Below are 13,393 nucleotides of genomic sequence, written 5' to 3'. Positions count from 1 at the left end.
TTATTAATTATTATTATTATTAGATTATAAATTATTATTAGATAAGAGAGATTATTATTATTGCATTAGCGGGCAGCCAGCTCTCTCAGCCCTCTCCCCTTCCCACGGCACAGTCAGAATGTCCTCGATTTTACTTCGGAGGCACGTGAAACTACGGAAAGGAAGCCCGCTACGACGCATGCGTGTCCCCGCACCGGCAAACGATTCAGACTGCTGCCGGGCGGGAAGCGAAAGCAGCAGGTAAAGTCCCGGGTTGGATACAGTCGCTAGCGGCATTGGAGCCGATTGAAGCGGCTGGAGGACCGGGACGAGCGACCAGTACCGTGATTACTCCGTAGGCTTCAGCCGACATCTCGGACAACAGCCCAAGGACCTACGCTACGGGGTCCGTGGGCTGCGGGAGGAAGGACGTTCCTCCCAAACGGCAGGCTGAGAACCAGCACAGGTAAGAACAATGTTTCCTTACCTTTGTTCTTTACAGACGTCGCTGTCGTATTCTGAATAGCAGCAGGCACAGACGTTGCTGCTGTGTTCTGAACAGCAGGCAGCCAGCTACGGACGTCAGTACAGAACACTGAAGTTTCCGCCACACAGATATCACTGCTGTTTAATGACCAGCAGCAGGCAGCAATGAATGTCGGCACCAGCATCTCCCATAAGGGAGCAAGTGCCAAACTTCGCCCTAAATGGGTAGAGGTGCCTGTGAGTACCGGGACCATGAGGAGCGGCATGAGTATACCGGGAGGCCGGGAGCGACCAGTGCCCGTAGGCATGGGGACCGGCTGCGGGAAAAACCGCGTGCGACTAGTGCCCGAGAGCACCAAGGTCGGCAGGAGCGGTCCGATATATTAAAGCACCCGCGATCGACTAGTGCCCGAGAGCATGTAAGTCGGCTGGAGCGGTTGCTGGAGTAAATTTCTCCACAGTGGCAGGCTCCGGGATTGGAGGATAGCCACAGTGGGCAAAAAATATAAGTCCCACAGCAGTTTCCCATAAGGGCTGCATGAAATATCAGACGCCTCTGAGGAGGGTATTGAAGGTCTGACGGGGGTAAAATCTGAACAGGTGATGGAGCCACCTTTCCCCTATTGAAGGGTGGGAAAAAACAACCTGCTGAACATGATGAGCCAGTACTGCCAGCAGGAACACACTGAGAATGATGTCGAGAAGGATGGCTGTGAGTATTGAATATGTGTCCACCCATCAACTTCAAGCTAATACTTTTGCTGAAGTGTTGGCAAGGCATTTATACCCCGGGAAATTGTGGTGCTCTTAATGTAGCCAGTGTTACAGGTGCACTTGCAGACATGTTGGGCAGGCCGTTAGGAGTCGGGATATTAAAATCCAAAATACTCTGAAAGGTCTCATGGCGGGCATAACAGTTTTGGCCCGCATGTTAGAAAAGGTGGACATAATTAGTGACCACAAGGATGCTATTGCACTATTTTTGCAATGTGCAGTGTGAACTAAATATATTAGAAACAGGGCCATTCAGCCAGCTCTAGACCCTAAGTTCGCTATACTATGTAAGCAAGGGCTATAGACCCTGTTATTTGGGGGGACACCTGTCCAAACAGGTTAAAGATTTGGATGAGGAGGCTAGACTTTGGGGCTGATTAGAGCATCCAAAGGATATCTGGGGAAGACATAAACCTTATGGGCATCCTAAGAGAGGTAGTTTTTTGTATTAATACTACAAATAATTGGGCAGAGGTACCCAGCAGCAGCGTCCTGTTTAGGGTTTGGCCCGGGACGACCACTGTGGAAGATGCAAAAGCCTCTACTTCAGCATCTACCCTAACCTAAACCTCAAGGCCCTCCACAACCACGAATGAAACCAAGAAAATAACTTGGTTACCACCGATAACCATGGAGGTAGGTGAATCTGGGGCTCCAGCATTAATAGGGAGCACGGAAGTTGGAGGCACATTGCAACTTCATTTGGAAGCATGGTGTAATATAACTATGGACAGATATATCCTTAGCAGTATTAAGGGATATCTGATAGAGTTTCTACACAAACATAACCCTCCAGTACAACATACACCGGACAGAATATACATGTTTACTAAAAGGGAACTACAAAGATTATTCACTAAAGGGGTAATGGAACAAACCAAACCTGAACAACAGGATTTTGTCTCAAACATATTTATTAGAAATAAGAAAGATGGGGGTTGCCGTAGTATTATGGATTTATCAACGCTTCACAATGTTGTGCAATATGTTCATTTTAAAAATGGATACTTTTAGCAGTGCTAAAGAGTTAGTTTTCAGCAGGCTACTTTATGGCAAGTATTGATCTTTAAGATGCTTACTATACAATATCCAACAGAGGGAAAATGTTAAACCAGCTTTGGTATTGCCACAACACCAAAATCATAGAGTAATGGCATAATTGGATGATATACTTATTGTGGGAATAACTTATGAATTGGCATGTTAGGCAGTGGTTGCCACTACACAATTGTTTGAACAGCTGGGATTCATTATCCATCCACTTAAGTCAAAATTGACACCATTAACACATTTAATATGTTAATGACTTTACTAATAGGAAAAGCCACAGAGTTACAATGGGCTCAAAATTAATAGAGGCCATTTATTTTTGGCCAATGGAGCTAACAATAGAAGCCATAAAAGAATTACAATGGTGGGAACACAATGTTAAGTATTGCTCCAACCCAATAGTTATTCACAACCCGTCTGTGCTATTACAAACAGATGCCAGTGCAATTGGTTAGGGTACAACTGATACCATCTCGAGCTATGGGGGAGATGGAATATACAAAAAGCTAACCTACTTAACACTAAGGGTATAAGTACTTAGAAATGTTAAGTGCATTTCATGGGCTAAAATCTTATTGCTCAGGAATGAAACTGCAGCATGTTAGATTGTAGATAGATAATACCTCGGTGGTGGCATATATAAGTCATATGGGTGGAAATATATCAACATCTTGTGATGAATTGGCAAATTCAATTTGGCAATGGTGTGTCCAAAGGAATATTTGGTTATCGGCTACGTATCTACCAGGGATACTAATTCAGTGGCAGACACCAGGTCACAAAAATTTATTGAAAGTACTGAATGGATGTTGGATAGAACGGTATTTGCTGAAATCACAGTAAAGTATGTAAGGCCGGATATTAGATTTGCATCCAGAAATCACCAGTTACCGAGGTATGTATCATTGGAACCAGATCCTGAGGCAGAAGCTACAGATGCATTGTTACTGCACTAGGGGGGGGAAAAGATTTTCATTTATGTATTTCCTCCTTTTTTCTGCATAATCAATCGGGTACTAAGGGAAATTCAACAGGAATCGGCATCTGGGATTTCTTAGTACCTGATTGGCTTACCCAACTATGGTTTTCCGGGGTACAGGACATGGTGCTGGAACCATGTATAACTTTAAGACATAGTCCTAAGTTACTGGTGCATCCAGTAACTCAGGATAGCTATCCATGCCATAGAAAATATTGATTTAGTAGGTTGTAGACTCTAAAAGACCGCTACGGGACATGGGGCTATCAAAAAGAACTGTGGACATGATCACAGCAGCACAAAGAAGGTCTACACAAAAACAGTATTTAGGTCATATTAAAAATGGACTAATTACTGCCATAATAACCTTCTGGACCACAGAAATAAGGATGTTCCGGCGGTGCTAGAGTTTCTCACCAGCCTGCACTATGGAGGACTGAGTTACAGCACTGTGAATAGTGCCAGAAGTGCATTGTCAAGTTATTGGTGGCAAGGAACAGAAAGACAGTCTGTGGGATCACATCCTCTGGTAGTTAAACTTTTAAGAGGCAATGTTAACACCAAGCCACCCAAAATAAGATACAACAAAATCTGGGATGTAAGTGTGGTCTGGACCATGCTAAGGAATTGGTCGCCGGCTACAGCATTAAATCTGGATAAACTAACTAAGAAATGGTAATGCTGATGGCGCTAGTCACAGCGCAAAGGGTCCAGTTATTGCAAAAAGTAAGACTGGATGGCTTCACTATGGCGGCAGGAAGTTTGGGGTTTGTGATCCAGGACCGTATTATTAAACAAAATAGACCAGGATCAGCGGGGCAGGTCATAGAATTGATGGCCTACCCGGAGGACAAACGCCTCTGTATAGTGAAGCACGTTTTGTTATACAGTGAAAGGACAAAGGCTATCAGAGGCAAGGAAATGGCGTTTAATCAGCTATAAGAAACCGTACCGTAGAGTGTAAACTCAGACCATTTCGCGGTGGCTGAAATATGGGTTAAGATAGGCGGGAGTGGACACTAACATATTTAAATCTCACTCCACCAGGGCTGCAGCTACATCCGCAGCAAAACGCCTTGATGTATCCATGGACCAAATCCTCAGGATTGCAGGATGGTTGTCGGAGAAAACGTTTTCAGAAATGTTATAACAAACCAGTTAGCAGTATGGGAACGTTTTTCGGGGAACATTTTAAGTTCTGTATGATAATTTATCCATGAAGAATAGAGGGTTATGATTTGATATTATTTATCATTAATTAGATATTATTTATCATTTCTATTAAATAATTGGTATGAATGTTTTGAATATCATTAACAATTTCTCCCAAACTACCAAGGCAGTTGTGAAGCATGGACTCGTTCCACTGCATGAGGTCACAGAGCTTTGAAATCTTTCACGGAGTCACTCACGTGACTCCGAAGTAAAATAGTAAGATTAAACGAGAACTTACCAGTTTGAAGTTTGATCTTTATTTTATGAGGAGGAACGTTGAGGGAATACGTGCCCTCCGCTCCCACCCTCGAATGGTCATATCTTAAACTGGTATCTCTTTAATAATCTTACTATTTTAGGTCATTATAGTGTATCTGTGACCTCACACCGCTGCTTTGAAGGATGACACGCATGCGTCGTAGCGGGCTTCTTTCACGTATTCCCTCAACATTCCTCCTCATAAAATAAAGATCAAACTTCAAACTGGTAAGTTCTCGTTTAATCTTACTATTATATTTTATCTTTGACTTGTTGTCAACTTCTCCCAGCTAACAATTCGACATTTTTTCTGTCTCCTTTTCACACCTTGCACTTCCTTATCTCTGTATCCCCCTCTCCCCTGACTCGGTCTGAAGAGGGGTCTCGACTGGACACGTCACCCCTTCCTTCTCTCCAGAGATGCTGCCTGTCCCGCTGAGTTACTCCAGCTTTTTGTGTCTAACCTTATCTAATCTTCATCTTACAAGAGGAGAGAGTGTGTGGGAGAGAGGCAGATATACCATAATATCCCGGTAAAACACGATATATTCCACTGACATCTCATTTATGTTCACAGAGACGTGACATGTGTCTACTCACATTCTACAATGAGGGTTACATTCCCCTTCCCTGTCCCGTGCTCATTCTCCGCCACACACTGATAGTCCCCAGCGTCCAGCCGAGTCACCTGAAGGATTTTCAACCACAGCTCGTTGCTGGATCCTGTTGTGTTCATTGTGGCACCGAGATGTATCCACGTCAGGTTAGATGCTGGGAAACTCTGAACGGAGCAGAGGAACTCTACAGAGTTTCCTTCCTTTACAGTGACTCCGGAATTATTCACGTTGTCGGGGGAAGTGATTGATTGATTCCGTGGAGCATCTAAAGACAAATGAAGATTTAAATGTGAGTTAAATGTCACTATTAACATCGTATTAACACGATGTGTCACCAATTGTGTTTTGACCTTCAAGTATTACTGAAGGTAGTCACGGAGAATTTCTTAATGCCGTCTGATGCGGGTACAATTACCATTTGATCTAATTGGATGTATTGGTGGATGGGAAAGATTTAAACGGGTATCAGATTTAAAACTAGTCAGGTCATTAAGGGCTCCGGTCGAACGGGTTTCCTGGGTGGCTTGCAGGTAAGTCCCTCATTCACGTCACTCACGTTATTTAGTATTTTTTCCCCATCTCTCTCTCTCTCCCCCCTCCAAGGTTGGTTCTGTTTGCCTTTATTTGCTTCAGTTTTATTTGTTTAAGTATTATTTATCATTTTGTAGCTTTTGAAATATTCAAGCAAGTATCAGCCACTTTCTAAAGGCTGAATCAGCCTATTTGCGGGGCCTTTCATCGCCCGGCTTCAAATCAATCTGCTGCGTTGAGGCTGCCGATGTTGAATATCCCCCGCCGGCCGATTCAATGGGCCGATTCAAGCCCCATGATTCGGGGCGGTCGAAGCTGCTGTTGCTAGAGTTCGGAGTCGGTCACCAACCAGGTCAGCTCCCGATGTTACTGTCCACAGAGCCCATGGCTGAAGCCTCGCGCGGTGTGGGTGTGTGTGTACGGCCATCAAGAAATTGTGGCACCCACGGATTGTGTCCCTCCCATGTTGAGTATCGAAGTTGAGATGTAATGTAAAAATTGTACAAGGCATTGGTGAGACCAATTTTGGAGTATGGTGTACAACTTTGGTCGCCCAATTATAGGAAGGATGTCAACAAAATAGAGAGAGTGCAGAGGAGATTTACTAGAATGTTGCCTAGGTTTCAGCAACTAAGTTACAGAGAAAGGTTGAATAGGTTAGGTCTTTATTCTCTGGAGCGCAGAAGGTTAAGGGGGGACTTGATAGAGGCCTTTAAAATGATGAGAGGGATAGACAGAGTTGATGTGGACAAGCTTTTCCCTTTGAGAATAGGGAAGATTCAAACAAGAGGACATGACTTCAGAATTAAGGGACAGAAGTTTAGGGGTAATATGAGGGGGAACTTCCTTACTCAGAGAGTGGTAGCGGTGTGGAATGAGCTTCCAGTGGAAGTGGTGGCGGCAGGTTCATTGGTATCATTTAAAAATAAATTGGATAGGCATATGGATGAGAAGGGAATGGGGGGTTATGGTATGAGTGCAGGCAGGTGGGACTAAGGGAAAAACGTTGTTCGGCACGGACTTGTAGGGCCAAGATGTCCTGTGTCCGTGCTGTAATTGTTATATGGTTATATAATAATAATAAATAATAACTTTATTTATAGAGGACTTTAAAAACAAATATAGCTGCAACAAAGTGCTGTACATCACTAACCATTGACAAAAAAGTTAATACACACCAAAAAATAACAATCAAAAGAAATAGTAGGAAAAGACATGTAAAATAAAGAAACATCAAAAACACCACAAACAGAAGCAAAGCCTCAGGCATGGTCAAACGCCAGGGAGTACAAATGTGTTTTAACACTGGATTTGAAGATGGACAGTGAGGGGGCCTGTCTGATGTGCAACGGCAGGGTGTTCCAGAGCGCTGGAGCAGCGACAGAGAAGGTTCTATCCCCTCTGAGCCTCCGACTAGACCTCGATACCTCCAGGAGCAGCTGACCAGCTGACCTGAGGGATCGGGCAGGAGCGTATGGGTGGAGCAGCTCAGAGAGTTAAGGCGGGGCGAGCCCATTCAGAGATTTAAAAACAAATAACAGTATCTTAAAATGAACTCGAAAGTGCACCGGGAGCCAGTGGAGGGAGGCCAAAATTGGCGATATGTGCTCCCTCTTTCGAGTCCCTGTTAAAAGGCGAGCAGCAGCATTCTGAACCAACTGGAGACGAGACATGTGGTTATATGTTTTGATAGCAATTACTGGCTCTAGCATAACATATTGAAACTAAGGGCCTGTCCCACAAGCATGCGACTGCATGCGGCAAGCGCGACCAAACCGGAAGCGGAGGCCGTACGGAGTGATCCCGTACGAGTTGACATGAAGTTCGAGCGTAAGTCCACGGTAAGTTTGCGTGTGACATACGGGATCACGACGCTGCGCACGCCCATCGAGGCTCCATACGGCTCCGGCGATCGAAGTGGGACCGGCCCCGCCAATATAAGGTGGGTGACAGCTAATGTCATATAGAAAACCCGGACTGGAGGTCTAATACTAAACAGGTCAGATCAGCTTACGTGATCGATCTTTAGAGAGTGTGAGGGAGACTGAAACAGAGAATGGAGTTCAGAAGGAATGTGAGTGTGTGTGTGTATGGGTGTGAGAGTATGTGTGGTTGTGCGTGTGTGCATGCAGGTGTGAGGGATGTGCAAGTATAGAAACATAGAAACATAGAAATTAGGAGCAGGAGTAGGCCATTCGGCCCTTCGAGCCTGCACCGCCATTCAATATGATCATGGCTGATCATCCAACTCAGTATCCCGTACCTGCCTTCTCTCCATACCCTCTGACCCCCTTAGCCACAAGGGCCACATCTAACTCCCTCTTAAATATAGCCAAATAACTGGCCTCGACTACCCTCTGCGGCAGAGAGTTCCAGAGATTCACCACTCTCTGTGTGAAAAAAGTTCTTCTCATCTCGGTTTTAAAGGGTTTCCCCCTTATCCTGAAGCTGTGACCCCTTGTCCTGGACTTCCCCAACATCGGGAGCAATCTTCCAGCATCTAGCCTGTCCAACCCCTTAAGAATTGTGTAAGTTTCTATAAGATCCCCTCTCAATCTCCTAAATTCTAGAGAGTATAAACCAAGTCTATCCAGTCTTTCTTCATAAGACAGTCCTGACATCCCAGGAATCAGTCTGGTGAAACTTCTCTGCACTCCCTCTATGGCAATAATGTCCTTCCTCAGATTTGGAGACCAAAACTGTACGCAATACTCCAGGTGTGGTCTCACCAAGACCCTGTACAACTGCAGTAGAATCTCCCTGCTCCTATACTCAAATACTTTTCCTATGAAAGCTAACATACCATTCGCTTTCTTCACTGCCTGCTGCACATGCATGCCTACTTTCAATGACTGGTGTACCATGACACGCAGTTCTCGCTGCATCTCCCCTTTTCCTAGTCGGCCACCATTTAGATAATAGTCAGCTTCCCTGTTTTTACCACCAAAATGGATAACCTCACATTTATCCACATTATACTGCATCTGCCAAACATTTGCCCACTCACACAGCCTATCCAAGTCACCTTGCAGTCTCCTAGCATCCTCCTCACAGCTAACACTGCCCCCCAGCTTAGTGTCATCCGCAAACGTGGAGATATTGCCTTCAATTCCCTCATCCAGATCATTAATATATATTTGTAAATAGCTGGGGCCCTAGCACTGAGCATTGCGGTACCCCACTAGTCACTGCCTGCCATTGTGAAAAGGACCCGTTTACTCCTACTCTTTGCTTCCTGTCTGCCAGCCAGTTATCTATCCACATCAATACTGAACCCCCAATGCGGTGTGCTTTAAGTTTGTATACTAATCTCTTAAGTGGGACCTTGTCGAAAGCCTTCAGGAAGTCCAGATACACCACATCCACTGGTTCTCCCCTATCCACGCTACTGGGTGGGCCGAATGGCCTGACTCTACTCCTATCACTTATGACCTGATGTAACGGTTTGGAGATGGCAACCTTCACGTGGTCCGCCCTGTTACGACGAATGCAATCATAGAAACATAGAAACATAGAAAATAGGTGCAGGAATAGGCCATTTGGCCCTTCGAGCCTGCACCGCCATTCAATATGATCATGGCTGATCATCCAAATCAGTATCCCGTACCTGCCTTCTCTCCATACCCCTGATCCCCTTAGCCACAAGGGCCACATCTAACTCCCTCTTAAATATAGCGAGCCCTATCTAGCTCTCTCATGAAATTATCCAGAAAACAAGCCTCCACCACCCTCTGAGGCAGAGAATTCCACAGACTCACAACTCTCTGTGAGAAAATGTGTTTCCTCATCTCCGTTCTAAATGGATTACCCCTTATTCTTAAACCGTGGCCCCTGGTTCTGGACTCGCCCAACATCGGGAAGATGTTTCCTGCCTCTAGCATGTCCCTGAGACCCTCACTATATGCATAGAAAACTTGCCCCTCTCAACTTAAAACTAAGCCCTCAAGTCTTTGATATTTCCACTCAGGCAAAACAAGGTTCTGACTGTCTACCCTATCTATGCCATTCATAATTTTCTATACTTTAGTTTAGTTTAGAGATACAGCGCAGAAACAGGCCTTTCAGCACACCGAGTTTGCACCGTCCATTGATCCTCGCATAATAACACTATCCTACACTCTCTAGGGACAATTTACATTTATATCAAGCCAATCCACCTACAAACCTGTACATCAACCTGGCATGCACAATCAAATAGTATCAAATAGAACAAGTCGTCATACAACTTTAGGTTACGCAAGAAGAGAAAGCCTCATGTACCAGCACTGCTAATGGATTATTGCTGTTCCAGCACAATAAACGATCTCCGTGCTTACATTGAACAGCCATTGTGTGGATCTGCTCGGATGAGACTGTGGGGTATGTGACTATGCAGGTGAGGTTTTGCCCGTGATGTTTGAGTGCTGGGGTCACGTACAGAACAGAAGTATATGTCAGAGTGTCTCCCCGCTGAGTTACGCTGCGTGAGGCTGACGGTGGCTCATCAGCGGGGTGACCCAGGTTAAGGTGGGGGCTGTTCCATCACACGTGGTGTTGAAGGAGCAGGTCACGTTCACAGGCTGACCTGCCACCATTTCAGCAGGTAATATCGTGGGTTTATCTGTGAAATCTAACACACACATAAACAGATACTGTTAGATAAATATCACGAGATACATCGGCTCACATGGTAATCCCAGTCCCACAGGGAAAATAAGATTTTATTAACACCTCCAAATTATCAAGGATCAGTCTCACTCCCTCTTCTCCCCTCTCCCATCGGGTAAATGGTATAGAAGTGTGAAAACACACACCTTAAAATAGGTATGTTACAAAACCTACCTGAATCGTGGTTGAGAATCTGTCCCAGCCCGTGTGTGTGATTTTGGCGCTGTTTAGAGGGTGCGGGTTTAAAACGCGATTTTTACTAGGCTGTTCCAATCAAAGATGTTCAGCCTAGTAAATCATTAACGAAAAATCGTTGAAAGACCCCGTCGCAAAAGGTATTATTCGTTTTTATGGCCTTGTATAATAGTTATAGTAGTTTACAAATCACTCTCTAATCCCGCGACCTCTCGCAGCCCCAGGGTTTTATAAAGCAAACAATTAAAGGTATGTACCTTATTTTTACATTAAAAGGGGCTTCTTAAGAACCCTGTATATAAAGTTTTCTAGTAGCGAGTAACTCATTTTGGGCTCTTTATATCCCGCAGTATTTTTCTGGGCATTTGAGGCACAAATCCAGCGCAATGTGAACGTTCTAAACCTGCGCATTCACAGGAACCCACTAGAAAGCCGATTTAAAATGGACTTTATTTAGTGCAATTGAACACTAAATTCATTCAATTTGGCCTATAAATTGATGTAAATGAGATTTAAAAATCATGTTTTATTGTGAATTATTTGTGAATATTATTTGGACACTTCGGCTATTTAAAAATGGTAATAATTTATTAAGAAATGGATAGATGTTTAAATCTAGTAATTGAAGTTTGAAATTAGCTACAATTGGGTAACTAACTAATTATATGCTTTAATTTCAGATCATCCAAGCAAGATTATTTTATATGTGTTTCAGAATGGTTCAATCTATGATAACTGAAAATGTCATTCAGTTCTCTGAATTTTAAGAAGGTTATGGGCTTTTGACTGTCCATGATCACAGCTTTTTTGTTATGTCCATAGAAAATCAATAGGGAACAAGATATTAATTTCCGAGTATGAAAATGGCCATAACTTTTTTATTACTTGAAATATTAAAGTGAATTAGATGTCAAATTAAACTTATTTTTATGCTTTATCTGATGGGATAAATTGCAGACTTGAGTTTTTCAATCTCAAACTTTTGTAACGTTGCTACTTAAAATTCCAGGGACAGTTTCTTCCCAACTGATATTAGGCAAATAAACCATCCTACTACGACGTGAAAGCGTTCCTGAACAACTATCTACCTCTTTGGTAACCCTCGGGCTGTCCTTGATCGGACTTTGCTGGCTTTACATTGCACTAAACGCTATTCCCTTATCATGTAAAAAACAAAGGAGCTGATCGTGGACTTTAGGAGGGCACATCATGCGAGGACGTACACTCCATTGAGGATAAATTGGGATCCTGTGGATAGGGTGAACTGTTTTAAATATCTGGGAGTCCACATCTCCGAGGATATGACATGGGCATCACACGCCTCAGCACTCGTGAGTAAGGCAAGGCAGCGCCTTTACCACCTCAGGCAATTGAGGAAATTCAGAGTGTCTCCGAGGATCCTCCAGTGTTTCTACGCAGCGGCGGTGGAAAGCATCTTGTCCGGGAACATTACCATCTGGTTTGGGAATTGCTCTGCCAAGGACAAGAAGGCTCTGCAAAGAGTAGTGCGTTCGGCCGAACGCACTATGCGAACTTCATTCGCCCCCCTGCAGGAACTATACAACAGGAGGTGCAACTCCAGAGCAAATAAAATCATGGGAGACCCCTTCCACCCCTGCAACGGACTGTTCCAGCTGCTACGGTCAGGCAAACGCCTCCGTTGCCATGCGGTGAGAACGGAGAGGTTGAGGAGGAGTTTCTTCCCAGAGGCAATTTGGACTGTAAACGCCTATCTCACCAGGGACTAACTCTACTGAACGTATTTCCTTCCATTATTTATTATGTAAAATAATATGTGAGCTATGATTGTGTTTATAACTTGTTTGGTTGTTTTGTTGTTTGTCTTTTGCACAAAAGTCCGCGAGCATTGCCACTTTCATTTCACTGCACATCTCGTATGTGTATGTGACAAATAAACTTGACTTGACTTGACTTGTAGCTAAACAGTGTAAACAGCTCGATTGTAATCAGGTATTGTCTTTCTACTGACTGGCTAGCATGCAACAAATGCCTTACCAGTAACATGGAGCTGTGTTGGAGGCTGGTAGTTGAAATAATTTTGGCCGTCGAGGAATTCGACCCTGAAAAAATAAGGACCTGTATCTTCCTGAGTGACGTTGTCTATAACCAGGGAACAGTCGTTGTCTCTCAGGACTCCTGACAGCCGGGTCCGATGCTGAAACTTTGGTGTGATGTGAGTCTGGGAGAAAAAGGCTACAGATGTGAAGTCCAGAGTCTCGCTGTTAAACCAGATTCCAAACCGCGGTTTATCGTTCAGAGTCGACGGGTGGCTGTAGTGACACGGGATCCGTGCACACAAACCATTCTGCGCTGTCACATGTGGTGGATTGTCCGCAGTCCACTGTCCCGACACCACGGCTGAGGAGAGAAGGAACAATATATATATTTTTTTTTTTTAAATCAAAAAATGTATTCGATTATTAAAAAATAATATTTACACTACAATAAAACAAGCCAGAACCCACCACCATAAATACAATACAAACATATATCCATAATAAACTATTATACAACTATGATAGAATCCTTATTGAGGATACATTCAACACCCTGCGGAGCCCAGCGGTTCCGGAACACCCTCAGTGTGCCCACAGGATATTCCCTTTCTAATCCCACCCGGGCACGGACGTAACCCCGGAAA

General features: G+C 44.1%; 1 protein-coding gene across 1 annotated transcript; it reads right to left on the bottom strand.

Annotated features, from left to right (window-relative positions):
* Positions 1–4,898: 4,898 nt before the first annotated feature.
* On the bottom strand, positions 4,899–13,129 carry LOC129715907 (myelin-associated glycoprotein-like; the record flags this gene model as incomplete). Its single annotated transcript, XM_055665793.1, is given in 4 exon segments — positions 4,899–5,623; positions 10,206–10,376; positions 10,379–10,498; positions 12,748–13,129. Coding segments are annotated over 4 exon segments (963 nt in total), but the record flags the coding sequence as incomplete, so codon positions are not given.
* Positions 13,130–13,393: the final 264 nt, after the last annotated feature.

The sequence above is a fragment of the Leucoraja erinacea genome, unplaced genomic scaffold, assembly GCF_028641065.1.
Source record: "Leucoraja erinacea ecotype New England unplaced genomic scaffold, Leri_hhj_1 Leri_1501S, whole genome shotgun sequence".
In the NCBI taxonomy this organism is placed as follows: Eukaryota; Metazoa; Chordata; class Chondrichthyes; order Rajiformes; family Rajidae; genus Leucoraja; species Leucoraja erinaceus.
Note: the sequence above shows the minus strand (reverse complement) of the source record. Positions and strands in the feature narration are given on the sequence as shown.